This window comes from Coregonus lavaretus (genome assembly GCF_964263955.1).
Source record: "Coregonus lavaretus genome assembly, contig: HAP1_SCAFFOLD_428, whole genome shotgun sequence".
In the NCBI taxonomy this organism is placed as follows: Eukaryota; Metazoa; Chordata; class Actinopteri; order Salmoniformes; family Salmonidae; genus Coregonus; species Coregonus lavaretus.
The window spans coordinates 330,361-355,861 of NW_028156883.1; the positions used below are offsets into that span (position 1 = coordinate 330,361).

General features: G+C 49.4%; 2 protein-coding genes across 2 annotated transcripts in view; one reads left to right on the forward strand and one right to left on the reverse strand.

Moving 5' to 3' along the window:
• Nucleotides 1–3,334, reverse strand: part of LOC311119605 (gamma-crystallin B-like) — a gene marked incomplete at both ends in the record, with an annotated part of 7,037 nt that extends 3,703 nt beyond the window's left edge. The window contains 5 exons of the mRNA XM_084194283.1: nucleotides 1–44; nucleotides 321–456; nucleotides 1,376–1,497; nucleotides 1,758–1,806; nucleotides 3,291–3,334. The exon at nucleotides 1–44 is cut by the window's left edge and continues 96 nt beyond it. Coding sequence (XP_084050409.1) covers nucleotides 1–44; nucleotides 321–456; nucleotides 1,376–1,497; nucleotides 1,758–1,806; nucleotides 3,291–3,334 — 395 coding nt within the window. The remainder of the gene's footprint in view (nucleotides 45–320; nucleotides 457–1,375; nucleotides 1,498–1,757; nucleotides 1,807–3,290) is intronic.
• Nucleotides 3,335–6,821: 3,487 nt separating this feature from the next.
• LOC311119608 (lactase-like protein) lies at nucleotides 6,822–23,725 on the forward strand (the record flags this gene model as incomplete). Its single annotated transcript, XM_084194286.1, has 12 exons — nucleotides 6,822–6,948; nucleotides 12,678–12,838; nucleotides 12,996–13,083; nucleotides 13,315–13,424; nucleotides 15,300–15,428; nucleotides 16,011–16,106; nucleotides 16,237–16,457; nucleotides 17,199–17,469; nucleotides 20,402–20,531; nucleotides 20,984–21,183; nucleotides 21,391–21,454; nucleotides 23,415–23,725. The coding sequence occupies 12 exons, from the start codon at nucleotides 6,822–6,824 to the stop codon at nucleotides 23,528–23,530; spliced, it is 1,713 nt and encodes a 570-aa protein (XP_084050412.1). The 3' UTR covers nucleotides 23,531–23,725.
• Between the last annotated feature and the right edge of the window lie 1,776 nt (nucleotides 23,726–25,501).

The window sequence follows — 25,501 nt, forward strand, 5'->3', positions numbered from 1 at the left end:
AACCCAGCCCTCTCAAACAGATGGGCGCGCGCAGGAGACGAGTCCTGGGAGAGAAGATAGAGAGTTAGGGGGGGGTGTCTGTGTGTGTGTGTGTGTGTGTATGTGTGTGTGTATCGGTTTGTCCCAGTCTGTGTGGGTCGTCCTCAGCGTCAGGGCTAATTGTGTCAGGTTGGCCAATGAGAGAAACTAGTAGCTAGCCATTTTAGTTTGCGAGTATTTCCCCTGTGTGTTTGTCTGTCTGTGTGTCTGTGTGTGTGTGTGTGTGTGTGTGTGTGTGTGTGTGTGTTTGTATGCCTCTCTGTGGGTCCTCTCCGTCTCACCTGTTTGACTGAGCGCACCGAGGAGACATGGTCCACCTGGGCACACCACTTGTCGTAGCAGTTGTACTCTCCCCTCTCTGACATGTCCCACAGGTACTGGCGCCCTCTGAAGTTCTCATGCTCATAGCCCACCCATCTGAAACACACAGAGAGACAACCTCTGACCTCTGAACCGTGGAACAATGAAATGTGCATAGACGGACTGCAGAGAACTACAGGGTGGTGGAGGGCAAAGCTAGGAACAAGACACATCTAGATGTTTTTTTTTTTGATAAACACATGTTAGGAATGTCATTGTGAAAAAAACAGGATTGGCCAGATCTGAAATACTGCAATGATACTGAAAATAATTTCCTCCTCAGAGAAGAATAAACGATATTCTACTCTATTTGATTCTATTCTGTTTTGTTCTGAATTATATATTGATATTTATCAAGTATATAGCTATTTCTGTTAAAGGTGATTTAATCCAGAGTTTTCTATACAGAATGCGTGTCATTTTGCAGTGACATATTAATGTCACTAGGTGGCTCCACTTCACTTACGATCCATCTCCACCTCACAGAGCCCTAACCCTAACCCACTTACACTCCATAGAGCCCTAACCCACTTACACTCCATCTCCACAGAACCCTAACCCACTTACACTCCATCTCCACAGAACCCTAACCCACTTACACTCCATCTCCACAGAACCCTAACCCACCTACGTTCCATCTCCACAGAACCCTAACCCACTTACACTCCATCTCCATCTCCACAGAACCCTAACCCTAACCCACTTACACTCAATCTCCACAGAACCCTAACCCACCTACATTCCATCTCCACAGAGCCCTAACCCTAACCCACTTACACTCCATCTCCACAGAACCCTAACCCACTTACACTCTATCTCCACAGAACCCTAACCCACTTACGCTCCACTCTACACAGAACCCTAACCCTAACCCACTTACACTCCATCTCCACAGAACCCTAACCCACTTACACTCCATCTCCACAGAACCCTAACCCACTTACACTCTATCTCCACAGAACCCTAACCCACTTACGCTCCACTGTCCACCTGCACAGAGTTGCATCTCTCTGGGAAGTTCTTGTCGCTTAGTTTCTGGCAGTCGGCACTCAGGTCCAGACGTCTGCCGGCAAAATTACGCTGTTCGAAAAGGGTCACCTGACAACACAATAACATCATCATCATCAACAACTACCACAACCACTAAGTAAATATTAACCCCTCTTCTTTCATCTATAGTAAACTGACATGGTACATCTCTATGAAATAACTAACTTATTGACACGTTATATGGGTTTTCTCTATGAAAGAACTAACTTATTGAAATATGTAAATGTTTTTGCTCTAATTAAAAAATTCAGCTACATTATCTTGCGTGTTGGACGAGGGCATCACATTTGTGTGATGTTTGGACCTACCCTCCCACTGGACCCGTAGAAGGCACGTTGGAGCACAGACCCCAGCTTGCTGCGGAGATAGGATGGAGGGATCTCTAATTAACACATGACCTTCAGCCATGACCTTTGACCACAACACCTTTGCCAGCTATCTCACTCAGATGCACACACGCAAGTGCACACACACACACACACACACACACAAACGCATGTGCGCACATACACACCAATAATCTTGCTGCCAAATTCAGATAAGTGACAGTGCGTAACTGTGACAAAACGTTTATTTGAGTTCTATAGAGCCTATGATTGTATGTCTCACATGTGACATACGTTAAAGACGGAATGGTGATCTGTGAACTTTGCCCTTTAAAGAGGGAACGGTGATCTGTGAACTTTGCCCTTTAAAGAGGGAACGGTGATCTGTGAACTTTGCCCTTTAAAGACGGTATTGGTGATCTGTGAACTTTGCCCTTTAAAGAGGGAATGGTGATCTGTGAACTTTGCACTTTCTGTACAGTAATAATGTATAATGTAACATTTAGTCTGTGTACCAAATGGCACCCTAGTCCCTATATAGTGCCCTACTAATGACCAGACCTGTATTGGCTATATGGGCTCTGGTCAAAAGTAGTGCACTAAATAGGGAATGGGGTGCCATTTGGGACGTATCCTTAAAATCAGGCCATTATGAAAAACTATAATGGATATGAAATTTTTTGTGTTTTAATCCTTTCCCTATTAACAGGAATCAGGCTTGCCATCATTCAAAATGAGATGATTTGGGCGACATTATGTGCCATGTGCACAGAGATTAGGGGTGGAGTCAATTCCATTTCAATTCCAGTCATTTCAGAAAGTAAACCTAATTCTAATTCCAATTTTCCTGAGTTGTCAGGCATTGAAATGGAATTGACCCCAACCCTGATAGTGATCCTATAATCCTACAGGATTGTCTGTATGTATTTGTATGGTCCGGTTAGTGTAACAGAGCCAGAGAGACGGTGTGCAACACAAACTAGAGGACAGAGAGGAACTACGGCTGCATTTACACAGGTAGCACAATTCTGATCTTTCGCCCAATTATTGGCAAAAGAGCTGATCTGATTCGTCCAAAGACCAGTTAGTGAAAAAGAAAGGTCAGAATTGGGGTGCCTGTGTAAACGCAGCCAAACGGACGGACACACAGACGGGCTTGGTGGGTGGGGGGGGTTGTAGAGGGGGGTCAGGGAAATCAGAGAATCACTGCTGTGGAATATCCCCTTTTAGAACCCCACCCCCTCTTCCCCTATCTAACACCTCACCTGAACGGTACGGGCAGCAGACCTGACCCTCACCTAAACAGTACGGGCAGCACACCTGGCCCTCACCTAAACAGAACGGGCAACACACCTGGCCCTCACCTAAACAGTACGGGCAGCACACCTGACCCTCACCTAAACAGAACGGGCAACACACCTGGCCCTCACCTAAACAGAACGGGCAACACACCTGGCCCTCACCTAAACAGAACGGGCAGCACACCTGGCCCTGATCACAGCACTCTGAACATACCTGGTTTGTTGGGCTAGTCCGTAGACTTTAGTAAAGATGTTCATGTCAGCTCCAAGAGGCCAGGAGAAAGGCCTTTAAATACAGTCCAGGTCACAACCTACAGGGAATACTAGAAGGATCAAAGTCCTCCTGACCCTCTCACTCACAGACCCTGGCCGCATTCATATGCTAAACACAGGTCACACACACACACACACACACACACACACACACACACACACACACACACACACACACACACACACACACACACAGAAATGCAAGCATACACAGAAACACAGCTAGAAGCATATGTGCATTGTATCTGCACATGCACATGCACATGCATACACACGTGCACACACACATGCACACACACACACACACACACTACACAACACCCTCTTTGACCCTGCATATGTACTAACAGAACAGGGAGTGCAGTGCCAACCGTTTTACCTCCTAACAATTCAGCGTTTTTTAGAACAATATGCCTCCCTCCATGATAATAACTGTATTCATTCTGGATGGCTGCAGAGCTGAATGGAACGGTGCATCCGACTGCTGCTACACACTCCCAGTGGAGGCCTCTGCCATGGACGTCTACGGCTATTCACACACAGATCAATGTCTGCCACCTGACTGGTTCAATAACTCAAACCACCATCATATAACTAGAAACACATTACATAAGAGTCATGTCTCTTTTTGTTGACACTATTGGCATATAAGAGGATATCTGTTAGGTTAACGTTCCTCTCTCAACTGGCTAGGATGTGATAGGCTAACTGTGACACAGAACATTCCTCTCTCAACTGGCTAGGAGGTGATAGGCTAACTGTGACACAGAACATTCCTCTCTCAACTGGCTAGGATGTGATAGGCTAACTGTGACACAGAACATTCCTCTCTCAACTGGCTAGGATGTGATAGGCTAACTGTGACACAGAACATTCCTCTCTCAACTGGCTAGGATGTGATAGGCTAACTGTGACACAGAACATTCCTCTCTCAACTGGCTAGGATGTGATAGGCTAACTGTGACACAGAACATTCCTCTCTCAACTGGCCAGGATGTGATAGGCTAACTGTGACACAGAACATTCCTCTCTCAACTGGCTAGGAGGTGATAGGCTAACTGTGACACAGAACATTCCTCTCTCAACTGGCTAGGATGTGATAGGCTAACTGTGACACAGAACATTCCTCTCTCAACTGGCTAGGATGTGATAGGCTAACTGTGACACAGAACATTCCTCTCTCAACTGGCCAGGATGTGATAGGCTAACTGTGACACAGAACATTCCTCTCTCAACTGGCTAGGATGTGATAGGCTAACTGTGACACAGAACATTCCTCTCTCAACTGGCCAGGATGTGATAGGCTAACTGTGACACAGAACATTCCTCTCTCAACTGGCTAGGATGTGATAGGCTAACTGTGCCACAGAACATTCCTCTCTCAACTGGCTAGGATGTTATAGGCTGACTGTGACACAGAACATTCCTCTCTCAACTGGCTAGGATGTGATAGGCTAACTGTGACACAGAACATTCCTCTCTCAACTGGCTAGGAGGTGATAGGCTAACTGTGACACAGAACATTCCTCTCTCAACTGGCTAGGATGTGATAGGCTAACTGTGACACAGAACATTCCTCTCTCAACTGGCCAGGATGTGATAGGCTAACTGTAGATAATGAAATGACAGATTCTGTTGTTAAAGTCACACAGATAATCATCGTCCTTTCATGGTGATTTAATTCTTAATGTGAATGCGAAACGTTCTATGAAGTATGAATGATTGAGCTCAAAGTTTTCAGTCATTGATATTTACACTACACTTTAATCAATTATATTCATTGGGTTTAACCAGGTTTAAAAAAGGTTTGTTTGTCAGTTTATCATGTAATCCATATGAAAATAATATTTTTATACCATCATATTTCAGAGTTAAATCTAAAATAAGTTACATCTAACTTTCCTATATACACCTAGAAAAAATGGTTCCAAAAGGGTTCTTCGGCTGTCCCCATAGGAGAACCCTTTTTGGTTCCAGGTAGAACTCTTTTGGGTTCCATGTGTAAAAGGTTTTACATGGAACTCAAAAGGGGTCTACCTGGAGCCAAAAAGGGTTCTTCAAAGGGTTCTCCTATGGGGACAGCCGAAGAACCCTTTTAGGTTCTAGATAGCACCTTTTCTTTTAAGAGTGTAGAAATCAAATCCGGGTATTTCAATGAATCTAATTGTAGACATAGTCCCATTGATAGGAGCCTATAGCAAAACTCTCTGAGGCTGATCTGCACGTGTGTGGATCACATACACTCGGACATTCACTTTCCGCTTACAGTGGAAAAATGCCCATTTCCAAAAGATCTGTTTGCCCCAGCAAATTACGCTCACACTCCATTGACTTTGAATGGAGGGGGGTATTTGGGTCCTGTCTGCTCGCCCCCCCCAAATGGGGCCCCTGAATAGAGGTAAAACTTACTGGATGTTTCGCGGCGCGCTTTTGTGACATCGGGTGCTGTAAACCTCTGTCCCTGAGGATTTGTGAGAATGAATTAGGTCCAGAAACTTGGGGACCTTTCTTGCATTTTGGAGTTGTTTCCAGCAGGGACAAATGCAGGCCGTTGAACAGGTAGGCATGTAGCTATGTGTGGTTCTGGGGAGAGCTAGAGGACTGGTGAGGAAAGACAGAGAGACAGGGAGAGAGATAGCTAGCTAGATACACTGTAGGTAGGCTGCGGCAAGGGGCATTTTGTTGTCTACATTCTTAAACATTTTTTGCTCACTTTTCTAAATTAGACACTGAAGGATTTTCATGATCAGTTACTAGACCTCGGAACCTCTGCCGGAACGGGATCAGTTTGACATGTCACTGATACTGACTGTGTTGGACAAGCTGACGTACTTCTTGTCTTTAATTGCGTTTTGCGTCAGTGTATCTCATGGCTGGTTGAAATGAGGCTAGATAATTTCTTTAATCTTAGTTTGGGCCTGAGAATGATATGGTGTCAGCGTTTTCAATGGACTATTGCTTATTTCTGAGTTTAAACCATTATTTGGAGATGTTTTCCAGTGTGAGTTAATTAGGATGCTTTTATCCACAGACGTTGGATATCTAGCGCCTCTGTGTAAGTCTGTGTTGGGCCTCCATTTGATAGTAGAGCTGAAAGGGTTTTATTTGTGTGATTTCTATCAGTATTATATGAAAATATATAGTATATTGTTCGTATCAACTCAGATTGGTAGACTTGTCTTGAGACAAACTATCTGCAGTTTGAGCTCTGTATAATATTAATACAATGGTGTTAATTACACAGTAATTCATCCCTGAGATGAGTGTTTAAGTATTATCTGAGATCAGTTTCTACTCATTGGCATTAAAGTAAAAGAATAAAGGGTAACACTTTCTATGAAGTACAGTGTTATGACACTGACTATAAGTATTCATAGTAACTCTTAAGCGTTTATAAAAAATACTGTGTGATTCTTCCTTCTATGTACAGGTGTGACCGGAGACAGTGAGCCACCTGTGACAGATCAACACCATGTTACTACAGCGGATGCTGAAGCCGCAGCATGTGCTTGTGCTGGTGCTGTGTGTGTCAGCCAGCGAAGACTTTGACTGGACCAAGAGTGAACGCGGATCATTCTACTATGGCACTTTCCCAACTGGTAGGCGACTGTACAAGGAGAAATGCAGAAGTGACCGAATCATGTTAAAAAGGTCTATAACTAACAGCAAAACATATTTATACAACTAGAAATAAGATCTGCAGAATAAGAATTACAGAAATTAAGAGAGAGAGAGAGAGAGAGAGAGAGAGCGAGAGACATGTAATTTATTTTCTCACAGGAATGAAGAGTTGTTGCTAACCTCTTGTGACGAGTACTGAGTATACGAAGAGGCAGGACGCAGACGCAGGAATTAACAAGGTCAAGGTTTACTAAACAATGACAAAGAGAAATAACAAAGATAGAGTAAACGACACGAAGCTAAACAATCACACACAACATCATCCAGAACAGTCCAGGGCTAAATAGGGGTGGTGATGAGATGATGAGGTGCAGGTGCGCTGGAGGTGATTAGGGTGCGTTGGGTTTCCATTCCGGTGTTGCCGAGGTGGTGCGCTCAGACTGGTGGCTCAGTAGACCGGCGAATCAGAGCGCCGGAGAGGAGCCACGGGAGGAGACGTGACAGTAGTCCAGCAGGTCCCTCACGGAACCTGGAGTCCAGCAGGTCCCTCACCACATATGCCGGACTCCCGTCAATGTCCAGGGGCGGAGGAGGCGTACCCCGGGGGACAGCATCCGCCAGAGGACCAGGAACCACCGGCCTGAGGAGAGACACATGAAAAGTGGGTGAGACACGGTAGTGAGGGGGAAGGAGCAGCCGGTATGATACCTCATTTATCCGCCGGAGAACCTTAAACGGCCCCACAAACTGGGGGCTCAGTTTCTTGCAGGGCAGGCGGAGAGGGAGGTTTTTTGTGGACACGATCCCCAGGCTGGAATACAGGGGCCTCACTGCGGTGGCGGTCGGCTTCCCAGCTAACAAGGAACGTAACTGAGACATTTGTAACATTCCCCTTAAGTCTTCCAGAGGTACTGAATGTCATAGCCCGTTTCTAATAAGTATTATAGAGGTTATAAATATCAGGTCGCTATACAGACATCATGGGAACATTAAAAATGTTCCTTGGTAGTCCATGAAAGGTTCTGAATATCATGTTATTTTGGAGATATCCTAGGAACATTTCATAACGTTACATTTAGAGCTGTGGTTTGTCTTCATATAACGTTACAATCGGAATGATAGAAATACATTTTGGAACATCGTCTGTAAGTTTCACAATAACGTTATCATGACTTATGTGGGGACTAAAATAACTTTGTGGTCACGTCCTGGAACGTAATTTTGTTAGCTGGGTTGGTCCTTCTGCCGACGAATGGCCCACTGGAGATGGACATGGGCGGCGTCCCAGACCTGTCCGGCCCTGTGGAACCACTCGTCGACAGCGGTCGCATCGATCTGGCTGGGTGTCCAAGGGGCCAGGGCTGGCTGGTACCCCAGGACGCACTGGAAGGAAGTGAGCCCCGTGGAGGAGTGAACGAGGGAGTTCTGGGCATATTCTGCCCAGGGAAGAAACCTTTCCCACTCACCCTGCCGGTCCTGATAGTGACAATGAAGAAACCTCCCCAGCTCCTGGTTCATGAGCTCCACCTGCCCATTCGACTGAGGCCTATACCCAGAAGTGAGGCTGGCCGTGGCCCGATCTTCTCCAGGAAAGCCTTCCACGCTCGGGAGGTGAATTGGGGGCCACGGTCCGAGACGATGTCCTCCGGAAGTCCATAATGCCGGAAGACCTGTTGGAACAGGACCTCAGCGACCTGGAGAGCAGAAGGAAGACCAGTTAGTGGCAAAAAACGGCATGATTTGGAGAACCAATCTACGACCACCAGGACTGTGGTGAAGCTGTCAGAACGTGGAAGGTCGGTGACAAAGTCTATGGACAGGTGTGACCAAGGTCGCTGAGGCACTGGGAGAGGAACTAGTTTGCCTGCCGGGGTGTTCGAGGTGTCTTCGTTTGGGCACATACGGAACAGGAGTTGACATAGCGGGAGACATCAGAAGCCAAGGTGGGCCACCAGTATTTTTGGGCTAGAGAATGTGCGTAATACTAGAGTGCCCTGCCGTAAGGGTAGTGTGCGCCCAGATCAGCAGGTGGTCACGGACACTGGTGGGTACATACACATGCCCCGCAGGGGCGTTGGCAGGCGCTGGGTCCTCCTGAGCCGCCAGGCGGATGTCTTCGTCCACATCCCAAACGACAGGAGCAACGATGAGAGACGAGGGCAGGATAGGACCCCCAGATCCTTCCTTTCTCCGGTATGGTGCATCCTGGAGAGTGCGTCGGCCTTCACATTCTGGGATCCTGGGCGGTAGGACAGAATGAATTGGAAGCAAGTGAGAAATTGGGCCCACCTGGCTTGACGAGAGTTCATCCGTTTCGCTGCCCGTATGTGCTCCAAATTCCGGTGGTCAGTAAGAATCCGGAATGGATGGACTGCGCCCTCCAGCCAGTGTCTCCATTCCTCCAGAGCGAGGACCACCACCAACAGCTCCCTGTACCAACTCCATAGTTCCTCTCTGCGGGGGTAAGCTTTTTAGAGAAAAAGGCACAGGGATACATTTTCTCTGGCTTACCATGCCGCTGGGAGAGGACCGCACCCACACCCTCCTCCGATGCGTCCACCTCCAGGATGAAAGGACGAGAAGGATCTGGGTGTTTTAGGATGGGCGCTGTGTTGAACCTCTCCTTCATCCTCTTGAAGGCAGCGTCAGCCTCAGGATTCCAGGGCAGCTTCTGAGGCCCACCCTTAAGGAGAGAGGTGAGCAGGGCGGCTATGGAGCTGAAGGACCTGATTAAATGCCGGTAGAAATTAACGAAGCCTAGGAAGCTCTGTAGGCCCTTGATGGTGGTGGGAAATGGCCATGAGCTGATGGCGTCCGTCTTCACTCCTTCCATGAACACCCCCTGAGGACTGATCCAGTATCCCAGGAAGGAGATGGCCTGTTGGTGGAATTTCTCCCCCTTCACCAACAGGCTGTGTTCCTGGAGGCGGAGTAGGACAGCTCGAACGTCCCTGACGTGCTCCTCGAATGTAGCCGAGTAGATCAGGATATCGTCGATGTACACCACCACCTGTCTACTCAGCATGTCCCGGAACAAGTCATTGACGAAGGACTGGAACACAAAAGGTGTGTTGGCTAGGCCGTAGGGCATGACGCGGTATTCATAGTGGCCTGAGGTAGTGCTGAATGCCGTCTTCCACCCGGATTCGGATCAGGTTGTAGGCACTCCTCAGGTCCAACTTGGTAAAGTACCGGGCCCCTCGTAGCTGCTCGATGGCCGACGGAACCAGATTGGAGGGGGTACCGGTACTTGGTGGTGACTGCGTTCAGCCCCCTGTAGTCAATGCATGGTCTCAGTCCTCCGAGGTAGAGCGTCTGATGAACCTCTGTTTCAGGGTCTCCGCCACATACTTCTCCATGGCCTCAGTCTCCGCCATGGAAAGGGGGTAAATGCGACTCTTTGGGGAGTGTTGTCCCTCCAGCAGGTCAATGGTGCAGTCCCAGGGCCTGTGAGGAGGGAGACACCTAGCCTTTAATGAAGAGAAGACATCAGAGAGATCTGCGTACTCATGTGGAATGTTGGGCTGGAGGGCGGACTCCGGACTCTCCACAGACGTGGAACAACAAACCACCGACAGGCAGGTCTTCCGGCATGAGGTGGACCAGGCTGTGATCCTCTTGGTGCTCCAATTGATGGTGGGGTTGTGTAGTCTGAGCCAGGGCAATCCCAAGACGATCCGGTGAAGGGGTGACGTGACGATGTGGAATGACAGCTCCTCGTGGTGCTCCGGTAGTGTGGGAATGGTGATGGTGATGGGGAGAGTGACGTGCGTAATGGTGCCTGATCCAAGGGGTTTATTGTCCAGTGATGTGACGTGTAGAGGAGATAGCAGTGGCACGGTGGGCAACCCCCATTCAGAGACCAGCTCCCTATCTATAAGGTTCTCCGCTGATCCGGAATCTATCATAGCAGTAGAAGTGGAAGAGAAGGAATAACCAGACACCGTTATGGGAACTAAAAACAATGGTTTTGTGATAGGAGCTGACCTAACACTCACGGAGCGGCGACGGGAGTCATACCGCCTAGATAGGGAGCTGGCAGGAGATCTGTGGTCCGTGGTGGTGTAGGGGGTGCTGCCCACCTCCATGGGTGATGACTCAGATGCAGGGCGGCTTCCATAGCTCAGATGGGGTGAGCGACGAGGCTCCGGGAGGTGTTGGGAACGCCATCTCTCTCTCAACATGTCGTCTAGACGGATGGCCGTGGTGATGAGGGTATCAAGGAGGTCCATCTCGTCGTCCCGACATGCGAGTTCCATCTTGATGTCCTCCCGTAAGCCTCTCCTGAAGGCCGTGCGCAGAGCACGCTCATTCCAGCCGGAAGACGCCGCCACTGTGCGAAAGCTCAGAGCGTACTCGGACGCGGGCCCCTCTCTCTGTTGTAGATGGAGGAGACGCTCACCCCCGTCCTTTCCCTCCGTGGGATGATCAAACACTACCCTGAACCGAGCGAGGAAGGTGGGATAGGGAAGCGCCACTGCCTCCTCTCCTTCCCAAACTGCCGTGGCCCAATCCAGCGCCTTTCCTTGAAGGAGCGAAATCACCAGCGCTATCCTGGCTTGGTCAGATGTATATGCCCGAGGCTGACGCGCCAGATAAAGTGAAACCTGTAGCAGGAAGCCACTACATTTAGTAGTTTTACCGTCATAGCGCTCCGGTAGGGCGAGGGTTCCCGCAGAAATGGGTGATAGCACGGGAACAGGTGGATTTGGGGCACTCGCCGCACCCTGAGGTGGACCCGGAGCGCTGGGCAGATTTAGCAGAGTTTGGAGCACTTCCTGCATGGCGGCGTTCAACTGGGCAAGCTGCTGCTGGTGCTGGTCCAGGCACTGGGAAACTCCTGCTGCATCCATTTTCGTTTGGTGTGTGATTCTGTGACGAGTACTGAGTATACGAAGAGGCAGGACGCAGACGCAGGAATTAACAAGGTCAAGGTTTACTAAACAATGAGAAAGAGAAATAACAAAGATAGAGTAAACGACACGAAGCTAAACAATCACACACAACATCTTCCAGAACAGTCCAGGGCTAAATAGGGGTGGTGATGAGATGATGAGGTGCAGGTGCGCTGGAGGTGATTAGGGTGCGTTGGGTTTCCATTCCGGTGTTGCCGAGGTGGTGCACTCAGACCGGTGGCTCAGTAGACCGGCGAATCAGAGCGCCGGAGGGGAGCCACAGGAGGAGACGTGACAACTCTATATCTCTCTGAAGGGTTTTCCTGGGGGGCTGGGGGCTCTGTGTACCAGACAGCTAACCTCTATATCTCTCTGAAGGGTTTTCCTGGGGGGCTGGGGGCTCTGCTTACCAGACAGCTAACCTCTATATCTCTCTGAAGGGTTTTCCTGGGGGGCTGGGGGCTCTGTGTACCAGACAGCTAACCTCTATATCTCTCTGAAGGGTTTTCCTGGGGGGCTGGGGGCTCTGCTTACCAGACAGCTAACCTCTATATCTCTCTGAAGGGTTTTCCTGGGGGGCTGGGGGCTCTGCTTACCAGACAGCTAACCTCTATATCTCTCTGAAGGGTTTTCCTGGGGGGCTGGGGGCTCTGTGTACCAGACAGCTAACCTCTATATCTCTCTGAAGGGTTTTCCTGGGGGGCTGGGGGCTCTGCTTACCAGACAGCTAACCTCTATATCTCTCTGAAGGGTTTTCCTGGGGGGCTGGGGGCTCTGTGTACCAGACAGCTAACCTCTATATCTCTCTGAAGGGTTTTCCTGGGGGGCTGGGGGCTCTGCGTACCAGACAGAGGGAGCCTGGGACAAGGATGGCAAGGGGATGAGCATCTGGGACGTGTTCGCCCACAAGAAGGGAAAAATCTTCCTCAACGACACCGGAGACCACTCCTGCGAAGGATACTACAAATTCAAGGTGAATAGACTGCATAGACAGTAGACAGACTATCCCTGTATAGTAAAAAGTGGTTAAAAGTAGTGCACTGCAAAGGAAATAGGGTGCCATTTGATATTTGAACCATATGGCTCCGTCTCAATTGACACTTTGACATGACATTGTCAATATCTTCTAGGATGACATCACCTTGATGAAGGACATGAAGTTTAACCACTATCGTTTCTCCATCTCCTGGCCAAGGATCTTTCCCAACGGAATCAAAAGTAAATGCTTCATACTTCATAATCCAGATTCTCCACTGAACATACTTCATAGTCCAGATTATCCACTGAACATACTTCATAGTCCAGATTCTCCACTGAACATATTTCATAGTCCAGATTCTCCACTGAACATACTTCATAGTCCAGATTCTCCACTTTGTCCAGGACAAAGCTTCATAATGTTTTTCGTGAATGTTATAGGTAATGGAAATGTCTTTTTTTCCTCTCCAGCTGACCACATCAATGAGAAGGGGATAAAATACTATGATGACCTGATCAACATGCTCCTGGACAATAACATCACACCAATAGTCACCCTGTACCACTGGGATCTGCCACAGGTGGGCACTGAATGACTGGGTACTGACTGACTGATTGGGTACTGATTGACTGACTGGGTACTGACTGACTGGGTACTGACTGACTGGGTACTGACTGACTGGGTAGTGACTGAATGATTGGGTACTGACTGACTGATTGGGTACTGATTGACTGACTGGGTACTGACTGACTGGGTACTCACTGACTGGGTAGTGACTGGGTACTGACTGACTGAATGGGTACTGATTTAATGGGTACTGACTGACTGGGCAGTGACTGACTGGGTAGTGACTGAATGATTGGGTACTGATTGACTGACTGGGTACTGACTGACTGGGTACTGACTAACTGGGTAGTGACTGAATTATTGGGTACTGATTGACTGACTGGGTACTGACTGACTGGGTACTCACTGACTGGGTAGTGACTGGGTACTGACTGACTGGGTACTGACTGACTGGGTACTGACTGACTGGGTACTGACTGACTGGGTAGTGACTGAATGATTGGGTACTGATTGACTGACTGGGTACTGACTGACTGGGTAGTGACTGACTGACTGTGTACTGACTGGGTACTGACTTGACTGAGTACTGACTGACTGACTGGGTACTGACTGACTCGGTACTGACTGATTTGGTACTGACTGACTGCGTACTGACTGACTGACTGAGTACTGACTGACTGATTGAGTATTGATTAACTGGGTACTGACTGACTGGTTACTGACTGACTGATTAGGTACTGATTGACTGGGTACTGACTGACTGGGTACTGACTGACTGATTGGGAACTGACTGACTGGGTACTGACTGACTGATTGGGAACTGACTGACTGGGTACTGACTGACTGGGTACTGACTGACTGACTGGGTACTGACTGACTGGGTACTGACTTACTGATTGGGAACTGATTGACTGGGTACTGACTGACTGGGTACTGACTAACTGACTGGGTACCGATTGACTGGGTACTGACTGACTGGGTACTGACTAACTGACTGGGTACTGATTGACTGACTGGGTACTGATTGACTGACTGGGTACTAACTAACTGGGTACTGACTGACTGACTAGGTACTGACTGACTAGGTACTGACTGACTGAGAACTGACTGACTGTATGCTAACCAGTAGTGAATCGCTATTAGCTTGCTGAGCTAGCACATACAAAGATACAGTTCAACGCAAAACATGACACATTTTTTAATCCATATATTTACAGAATCCAGATTTAAATAATGTTGTCAGTAATCTAACTCCATATAAATCCCAAACGTATGTGGACCTGACTGTACTGCATTTGTATCAGTGGCTTCATTGAAAGAAGAGTGTGGAGGGATGTTTCCTGTTATGATGATCCCAGATGACAAGTCTACTACAACACATTCCCTATCCATGACATGGTGTGACCTATAGTAACCTTCCTTCCCTGTTACCACCCAGGTCTTGTGTGACCTATAGTAACCTTCCTTCCCTGTTACCACCCAGGTCTTGTGTGACCTATAGTAACCTTCCTTCCCTGTGACCACCCAGGTCTTGTGTGACCTATAGTAACCTTCCTTCCCTGTTACCACCCAGGTCTTGTGTGACCTATAGTAACCTTCCTTCCCTGTGACCACCCAGGTCTGGTGTGACCTATAGTAACCTTCCTTCCCTGTTACCACCCAGGTCTGGTGTGACCTATAGTAACTTTCCTTCCCTGTTACCACCCAGGTCTGGTGTGACCTATAGTAACCTTCCTTCCCTGTGACCACCCAGGTCTTGTGTGACCTATAGTAACCTTCCTTCCCTGTTACCACCCAGGTCTTGTGTGACCTATAGTAACCTTCCTTCCCTGTTACCACCCAGGTCTTGTGTGACCTATAGTAACCTTCCTTCCCTGTTACCACCCAGGTCTTAGAGGAGAAGTATAGTGGATGGCAGAACGTCAGCATGGTGAACTATTTCAACGACTTTGCCAACTTATGCTTTGAGAGGTTTGGTGACAGAGTCAAATACTGGATGACCTTCAACAACCCATGGGTAAGACAATACATTATCCATAACACATGATCCGTAATACATGATCCATAATACATTATCTGATGGACACACAGGCTGTGTTCCAAATGGCACCCTATTCCCTATATAGTGCACTAATGTTTACCAGGGCCCATAGGACTCTGATCAAAAGTAGTGCACTATATAGGGAATAGGGTGCCACTTGGCAGACACACAGTATATGAACCATCCTCCTCCAGAAGAGTACTGTAGGTTAGCTTACCCATGAACCAGAGCCAAATACATGTATCAAATACTTTCAAATAGGCTAAAGTATTTTAAAGTATTTGACACAATGTATTTTGACTCAGGACTTCCATAAACATTATATTTGTCTTAGTGTACAGTAATGCAGTGTACTGTATCTGTGTTTGTAGTCTAGTGCTGTGGAGGGCTATGAGACTGTGTTTGTAGTTTAGTGCTGTGGAGGGCTATGAGACTGTGTTTGTAGTTTAGTGCTGTGGAGGGCTATGAGACTGTGTTTTGTAGTTTTGTGCTGTGGAGGGCTATGAGACTGTGTTTGTAGTTTAGTGCTGTGGAGGGCTATGAGACAGTTTTTTGTAGTCTAGCGCTGTGGAGGGCTATGAGACCGGAGAACATGCACCTGGACTGAAGCTGAGGGGCACTGGGGCCTACAAAGCTGCCCACCACATTATCAAGGTAATCACTAGTTGTTTATAAGATCATTATATTTCATATTGTCAGGAATCTAATTCCATTTATTGGCCTACTGTACTGTCTGTCACCTGATACAGAATAATATATATTGTCTTCTTCTTCATTTGAACAGGCACATGCTAAGGTTTGGCACACTTATGACACTCAATGGCGAAGCAAACAGAAAGGCTTGGTTGGGATCTCGTTGTTGGCAGACTGGGGGGAGCCAGTGGACATCACCAACCAGAGAGACATCGAGGCAGCAGAGAGATATGTCCAGTTCTACATGGGCTGGTTCGCTACACCCATCTTCAATGGGGACTACCCTCAGGTCATGAAAGACTACATAGGCAAGTAATGTATTGTCACAGCTAGGTGTTCCATTTCCAGGAACAACCCACAGCGTTTAAATGAAGCTAGCCTGCTAGCCTGAGGCTAGTACTGTTCAGACCAGGCTAGTAGAAAATGTACCCAACTAGCCTGCTAGCCTGAGGCTAGTACTGTTCAGACCAGGCTAGTAGAAAATCTACCCAACTAGCCTGCTAGCCTGAGGCTAGTACTGTTCAGACCAGGCTAGTAGAAAATCGACCCAACTAGCTCGCCGGCTGTCTTTTGAAATATCGAATGGCACAGATTATAGACCCGGGATAGTAAAAATGGTGGTCTACACTCTGAAAGGGTTCTTCAGCTGTCGCCATAGGAGAACCCTTTTTGGTTCCAGGAAGAACTCTTTTGGGTTCCATGTAGAACCCTCTGTGGAAAGGGTTTTTACATGGAACCCAAAAGGGTTCTTCAAAGGGTTCTCCTATGGGGACAGCCGAAGAACCATTTTAGGTTCTAGATAGCACCTTCTTTTTACTGAGTGTACTTGCCCGTGCCCAAAATCATTAAGTTCCATCCCTGCTTATATGTAACAGGACATAGAAACATATATGTGTCACTGTCACACCTGCTGCCTCTCTCTCCACAGACAAGACGAGTGCCCAGCAGGGTCTGGGAATCTCCCGTCTCCCTGTCTTCTCCTCCCAATGTTAGGGTTAAGGGTTAGAGGTCATAGTGTAAGCTGGTCTCTCTCTCTCTCTGGTCTCCAGGTAGGAAGAGTGCCCAGCAGGGTCTGGGAATCTCCCGTCTCCCAGTCTTCTCTTCCCAGGAGAAGAGTTACATCAAGGGCACCTGTGACTTCCTGGGTATTGGCCACTTCACCACGCGCTATATCACCCAGAAGAACTACCCGTCTGGCCGCGGGAACAGCTACTTCACCGACCGCGACCTGGTCGAGCTGGTGGACCCTCGCTGGCCCGACCCCGGCTCTGAGTGGCTCTACTCTGTCCCCTGGGGATTCAGACGCCTGCTCAACTTCGTCAAGGTATAACACACATGACTGTCCTACCAGCCAGACTTCAAATACTGTATGTTAACAACTTTCAACTACTTCCAGGTGGGTTTGGAGGTGTTCTTGATTCAGTGTGGAGTTTGCACTTTATTTGACTTATGCTCCCTGTCTCCCTGTCTCTACCCCACCCTGACTCCCTGTATCCTCCCCACCCTGTCTCCTCCCCACCCTGTCTCCCTGTCTCTTCCCCACCCTGTCTCCCTGTCTCCTCCCCACCCTGTCTCCTCCCCACCCTGTCTCCTCCCCACCCTGTCTCCCTGTCTCCTCCCCACCCTGTCTCCTCCCCACCCTGTCTCCCTGTCTCCTCCCCACCCTGTCTCCTCCCCACCCTGTCTCCTCCCCACCCTGTCTCCCTGTCTCCTCCCCACCCTGTCTCCTCCCCACCCTGTCTCCCTGTCTCCTCCCCACCCTGTCTCCTCCCCACCCTGTCTCCCTGTCTCTTCCCTACCCTGTCTCCCTGTCTCCTCCCCACCCTGTCTCCCTGTCTCCTCCCCACCCTGTCTCCTCCCCACCCTGTCACCCTGTCTCCCTGTCTCCTCCCCACCCTGCCTCCCTGTCTCCTCCCCACCCTGTCTCCCTGTCTCCTCCCCACCCTGTCACCCTGTCTCCCTGTCACCCTGTCTCCCTGTCTCCTCCCCACCCTGTCTCCCTGTCTCCTCCCCACCCTGTCTCCCTGTCTCCTCCCCACCCTGTCACCCTGTCTCCCTGTCACCCTGTCTCCCTGTCTCCTCCCCTCCCTGTCACCCTGTCTCCCTGTCTCCCTGTCTCCTCCCCACCCTGTCACCCTGTCTCCCTGTCACCCTGTCTCCCTGTCTCCTCCCCACCCTGTCACCCTGTCTCCCTGTCTCCTCCCCACCCTGCCTCCCTGTCACCCTGTCTCCCTGTCTCTTCGCTACCCTGTCACCCTGTCTCCTCCCCACCCTGTCTCTTCCCCACCCTGTCTCCCTGTCTCTTCCCTACCCTGTCTCCCTGTCACCTCCACACCCTGTCTCTTCCCCACCCTGTCTCCCTGTCACCTCCACACCCTGTCTCTTCCCCACCCTGTCACCCTGGCTCCATGTCTCCTCCCCACCCTTCCTCCCTGTCACCCTGTCTCCCTGTCACCTCCATACCCTGTCTCCTCCCCTCCCTGTCTCCCCGTCTCCTCCCTGCCTCCCTGTCACCCTGTCTCCTCCACACCCGGTCTCCTCCCCACCCTGCCTCCCTGTCACCCTGTCTCCCTGTCTCCTCCCCACCCTGCCTCCCTGTTACCCTGTCTCCCTGTCTCCTCCCCACCCTGCCTCTCTGTCACCCTGTCTCCCTGTCTCCTCCACACCCTGTCTCCTCCCCACCCTGCCTCCCTGTCACCCTGTCTCCCTGTCTCCTCACCCTGTCACCCTGTCTCCCTGTCACCCTGTCTCCCTGTCACCCTGTCTCCCTGTCTCCTCCCCTCCCTGTCACCCTGTCTCCCTGTCTCCTCCCCACCCTGCCTCCCTGTCACCCTGTCTCCCTGTCTCCTCACCCTGTCACCCTGTCTCCCTGTCACCCTGTCTCCCTGTCACCCTGTCTCCCTGTCTCCTCCCCTCCCTGTCACCCTGTCTCCCTGTCTCCTCCCCACCCTGTCACCCTGTCTCCCTGTCTCCTCCCCTCCCTGTCACCCTGTCTCCCTGTCTCCTCACCCTGTCACCCTGTCTCCCTGTCACCCTGTCTCCCTGTCACCCTGTCTCCCTGTCTCCTCCCCTCCCTGTCACCCTGTCTCCCTGTCACCCTGTCTCCCTGTCACCCTGTCTCCCTGTCACCCTGTCTCCCTGTCTCCTCCCCTCCCTGTCACCCTGTCTCCCTGTCTCCTCCCCTCCCTGTCACCCTGTCTCCCTGTCACCCTGTCTCCCTGTCACCCTGTCTCCCTGTCACCCTGTCTCCCTGTCTCCTCCCCTCCCTGTCACCCTGTCTCCCTGTCTCCTCCCCTCCCTGTCACCCTGTCTCCCTGTCTCCTCCCCACCCTGTCATCCTGTCTCCCTGTCACCCTGTCTCCCTGTCACCCTGTCTCCCTGTCACCCTGTCTCCCTGTCTCCTCCCCTCCCTGTCTCCCTGTCTCCCTGTCTCCTCCCCTCCCTGTCTCCCTGTCTCCCTGTCTCCTCCCCACCCTGTCACCCTGTCTCCCTGTCTCCTCCCCTCCCTGTCTCCCTGTCTCCCTGTCTCCTCCCCACCCTGCCTCTCTGTCACCCTGTCTCCCTGTCTCCTCCACACCCTGTCTCCTCCCCACCCTGCCTCCCTGTCACCCTGTCTCCCTGTCTCCTCACCCTGTCACCCTGTCTCCCTGTCACCCTGTCTCCCTGTCACCCTGTCTCCCTGTCTCCTCCCCTCCCTGTCACCCTGTCTCCCTGTCTCCTCCCCACCCTGCCTCCCTGTCACCCTGTCTCCCTGTCTCCTCACCCTGTCACCCTGTCTCCCTGTCACCCTGTCTCCCTGTCACCCTGTCTCCCTGTCTCCTCCCCTCCCTGTCACCCTGTCTCCCTGTCTCCTCCCCTCCCTGTCACCCTGTCTCCCTGTCTCCTCACCCTGTCACCCTGTCTCCCTGTCACCCTGTCTCCCTGTCACCCTGTCTCCCTGTCTCCTCCCCTCCCTGTCTCCCTGTCTCCCTGTCTCCTCCCCTCCCTGTCTCCCTGTCTCCCTGTCTCCTCCCCTCCCTGTCTCCCTGTCTCCCTGTCTCCTCCCCACCCTGTCACCCTGTCTCCCTGTCTCCTCCCCACCCTGTCTTCCTGTCTCCCTGTCTCCTCCCCACCCTGTCTCCCTGTCTCCCTGTCTCCTCCCCTCCCTGTCACCCTGTCTCCCTGTCTCCTCCCCACCCTGTCACCCTGTCTCCCTGTCTCCTCCCCACCCTGTCTCCCTGTCTCCCTGTCTCCTCCCCACCCTGTCTCTCTACTAGACCCAGTATGGGAACCCCATGATCTACGTGACAGAGAACGGGGTGTCAGAGAAGGTGCAGAGGTGCACAGACCTGTGTGATGATTGGAGGATGCAGTACTTCAAGGATTACATCAATGAGATGCTGAAGGGTGAGGAACCTATCTATCAGAGGAAATAACATCCTCTTAATATTACCTTGAAGAAAGGTTTAGTACACTGTAGAGAAAATAATAGAAAATCATAGAGGTTTAGTAAAACGTGAATTACTTGTTATGAATAAAAACTGTTTTAGTGAACTGGTATCATTTTAGGACAAAACAGGTGTTTTGAGTGTGTTTGAAGTTTCACTGTGTACTCTGTAGCCCCGTGTACCTCAGTTGGTAGAGCATGGCGCTTGCAACGGCAGGGTTGTGGGTTTGATTCCCACGGGGGGCCAGTATGAAAAAAATAAAATGTATGCACTCACTAACTGTAAGTCGCTCTGGATAAGAGCGTCTGCTAAATGACTAAAATGTTTAAAAAATTTAAAAAATGTACTCTATTGATACTGAGCAAATTAATTCCTATAGCACCCTCTGTTGGTCTTTTCTCCACATGACAGCCGTTAAGGACGGAGTGAATGTGAAGGGCTACACAGCCTGGTCGCTGCTGGACAAGTTTGAGTGGGACGAAGGCTTCTCTGAGAGGTTTGGCCTGTTCTACGTGGACTTCCTCAACAAGAATAAACCACGTTACCCAAAAGCCTCTGTTCAGTACTACAAACGCATCATCAGCTCCAATGGATTCCCCAACCAGAGAGAGGTACAGTCTGTCAGTCACAGACGCCTGTACACACCTGATACAGGCCTATTCTATTTGGTTCAGAACCGTTGAAGTTTTCTTCAAAGTTTTCCTCTGTGCTGTTTTGTGACAGACCTTTTTTTTACGGGCTGTATTAATGCATATTGATTGATTGGTTGGTTGATTGATTGGTTAGTTGGTTCATTTATTTTTATGGTCTCTCTACAGGTGGAGAGCTGGAAAAGGAAAGCCACAGAGACATGCTCCTCCAGTAACCAGCTGCTAGCTGCAGGTCAGTACAGTACAGTAGACTACACTACAACCCAACACCGCCAGAACCCAACACCGCCAGACCCCAACACCTCCAGAACCCAACACCGCCAGAATCCAACACCGCCAGAATCCAACACCGCCAGAACCCAACACCTCCAGAACCCAACACCGCCAGACCCCAACACCGCCACACCCCAACACAGCCAAACCCCAACACCGCCAGACTCCAACACCGCCAGACCCCAACACCTCCAGAACCCAACACCGCCAGAATCCAACACCGCCAGAATCCAACACCGCCAGAACCCAAAACCGCCAGAACCCAACACCGCCAGACCCCAACACCACCAGACCCAACACCACTAGACCCCAACACCACCAGACCCAAACACCACCAGACCCCAACACCACCAGACCCCAACACCACCAGACCCCAACACCACCAGACCCCAACACCACTAGACCCCAACACCACCAGACCCCAACACCACCGGACCCCAACACCACCAGACCCCAACACCACCAGACCCAACACCACTAGACCCCAACACCACCAGACCCCAACACCACTAGATCCCAACACCACTAGACCCCAACACCCCCAGACCCCAACACCACCAGACCCCAACACCCCCAGACCCCAACACCACTAGACCCCAACACCGCCAGACCCCAACACCACCAGACCCAACACCACTAAACCCCAACACCACCAGACCCCAACACCACCAGAACCCAACACCCCCAGACCCCAACACCCCAACACCACTAGACCCCAACACCACCAGACCCCAACACCACCAGAACCCAACACCCCCAGACCCCAACACCCCAACACCACCAGACCCCAACACCACTAGATCCCAACACCACTAGACCCCAACACCCCCAGACCCCAACACCACTAGACCCCAACACCGCCAGACCCCAACACCACCAGACCCGAACACCCCCAGACCCCAACACCACTAGACCCCAACACTGCCAGACCCCAACACCACCAGACCCAACACCACTAGACCCCAACACCACCAGACCCCAACACCACCAGAACCCAACACCCCCAGACCCCAACACCCCAACACCACTAGACCCCAACACCACCAGACCCCAACACCACCAGACCCCAACACCACCAGAACCCAACACCCCCAGACCCCAACACCCCAACACCACTAGACCCCAACACCACCAGACCCCAACACCACCAGACCTCAACATAGCCAGACCCCAACACCACCAGACCCCAACATAGCCAGACCCCAATACCACCAGACCCCAACACCACCAGACCCCAACATAGCCAGACCCCAACACTGCCAGACCCCAACACCACCAGACCCAACACCACCAGCACCCAACACCATCAGGCCCCTGGGTCAGTACAGTACAGTAGGCTACACCCCAAAACCATCGGACCCCTGGCTAAAATACATTATGGCAAAGACTTTCCAATACTTGAGCTGCGATATACTTGATTTAGTAAGCCCCAGTACAACGGACTCAATAGAGTAGTCCCAAAAACGGGAACTCCAGCCTAAATCAAGCACATACTTTCAACTTGAAATGTTGAACTATTTGAAAGTATTTTACATAGTGCATGTCACTCAGCTCCAACAACTTCAGCATGCAGGGACATTGGGCTGAATCTGGCTGCCAGGGCAAACAAAGGAACATTCTGACTCTAATTGGCACTTTTCAACAAATAGTTGAACTACAAATAGTTGAACTACAAATAGTTGAACTACTACAAAAGTACATGGGAAGACATTCTCTAACAGGACTTTTCTTTGTTTGCCCCTCCAGCTAGAAGAAAGTCCCAGCAGGACAATAAGGAACAGGAAGGGATGCCAAAGGTTTGGCCAGTGCATGATGAAGTTTAGGTAGGCCTACTTAGGACTCAATTATTTTTTATTTTTTATTGACTGACTGGTGTGTAGCAGACCTGGGTGTGAAATACATTCAAATGATTATTCTAGATCCGTTGACGAGCCACATGGAGATGGTAACAGAGATCGTGGTTCCTACAGTGTGTACTCTCTGTATTCTCCTGGCTGCGGTCTTCCTCATGTTCCTGCTGCGTGGACGCTTCTAGAACACTGCTGTCTTCCTCATGTTCCTGCTGCGTTGGACGCTTCTAGAACACTGCTGTCTTCCTCATGTTCCTGCTGCGTTGGACGCTTCTAGAACACTGCTGTCTTCCTCATGTTTCTGCTGCGTTGGACGCTTCTAGAACACTGCTGTCTTCCTCATGTTCCTGCTGCGTGGACGCTTCTAGAACACTGCTGTCTTCCTCATGTTCCTGTTGCGTGGACGCTTCTAGAACACTGCTGTCTTCCTCATGTTCCTGCTGCGTTGGACGCTTCTAGAACACTGCTGTCTTCCTCATGTTCCTGCTGCGTGGACGCTTCTAGAACACTGCTGTCTTCCTCATGGTCCTGCTGCGTGGACGCTTCTAGAACACCGCTGTCTTCCTCATGTTCCTGCTGTGTGGACAATGATAGCGGTATTTTTTATTACACACAGTTCATCTATTTTATATACATTTTGCAACAGATACAAACCTGGACACCGGACACATTTTAAAATGGAACGATAGCGACTCCATGTTAATAGAGTGTTAATATACATTATTATCTGTATCTTGAAAATCTAATTAAATTGCAATAAATATTCTACAACCTGTTTGGAAACTGTTTGACTCCTTATAGGCTGCAGGTGTTGTAGAGAGAATTCAGGAGAAGATGAGGCTTCAGAACCTTATATAATAGTCTATACAGTATCTACAATATAGTGCATTTAGTCAAATATAGTCATATTTTCTAATATGAAAGATGGGAGATGAAGACATCAAAGAGAATTTCAATGAGCAGAGTTAAACATGACCCTCTAAATCTGGACTTATTGATAGTCAAATCAAATCAAGTCAAATTTTTATTTGTCACATGCGCCTAATACAAACAGGGGTAGACTTTACCGTGAAATGCTTACTAACGAGCCCTTTCCCAACGATGCAGAGTTAAAAAAATTAGAAACTATCTAAATAATAACACAAGAGGAATAAAAATACAGAAGAATGAAGCTTTATGAAGCTCTATACTGGGAGAGAATGACAATAATGAGGGAATATTATCAATGATGTCGAGAGGATTCATTAAGAACATTTATTATTGGGAAGTGTGATGAATGTGGCTCTGTCAGGTGTGTGGTTTGTTTGAAACCTTTAGACTTTAACTCAGCGGGAAAACCTAGTCTTGCAGCGTAGGACACCCAGGGTTTGGCCCAGTCGGTCATAAGTGCAAAAATAATATAATTTATGATACCGCAAGTACCTTTGTATGTGTAAACCTGTAAACTGACAATCTATAGCTCTGAATGAGTCTGCCAACATAACATTAATGAGGGGACAAAGTCTCAAAACCCTGGTTTCATAGGAAAACATTCATAGCGAAAGTTAGAAAAGAACGAGGCACGGAAAGCAAGAGCAAGTGGCACAACTCTGTTGGTTAGAATTGGTAGGCTTCTCTCAGGTATGTATGTGATCAATGATTTGACATTTACAGTTACCGTAACTGTAGCCTGTTTCATGAGCCTTGTCCATTCTGGTTCAATGAAAAGTTGACCTCTTTAGCGTTTTAACTGCAGATCGATTTGCTTATCTGGAAGTTATTTTCTTACTGATCATCATTTGATTGTTTCTGTATCATGTCTCTTAGTAATGTTATAGTTTATAATAGGTGTTTCTGTATCATGTCTCTTAGTAATGTTATAGTTTATAATAGGTGTGTCTGTATCATGTCTCTTAGTAATGTTATAGTTTATAATAGGTGTGTCCGTATCATGTCTCTTAGTAATGTTATAGTTTATAATAGGTGTTTGTGTATCATGTCTCTTAGTAATGTTATAGTTTATAATAGGTGTTTCTGTATCATGTCTCTTAGTAATGTTATAGTTTATAATAGGTGTTTCCGTATCATGTCTCTTAGTAATGTTATAGTTTATAATAGGTGTTTCTGTATCATGTCTCTTAGTAATGTTATAGTTTATAATAGGTGTTTCTGTATCA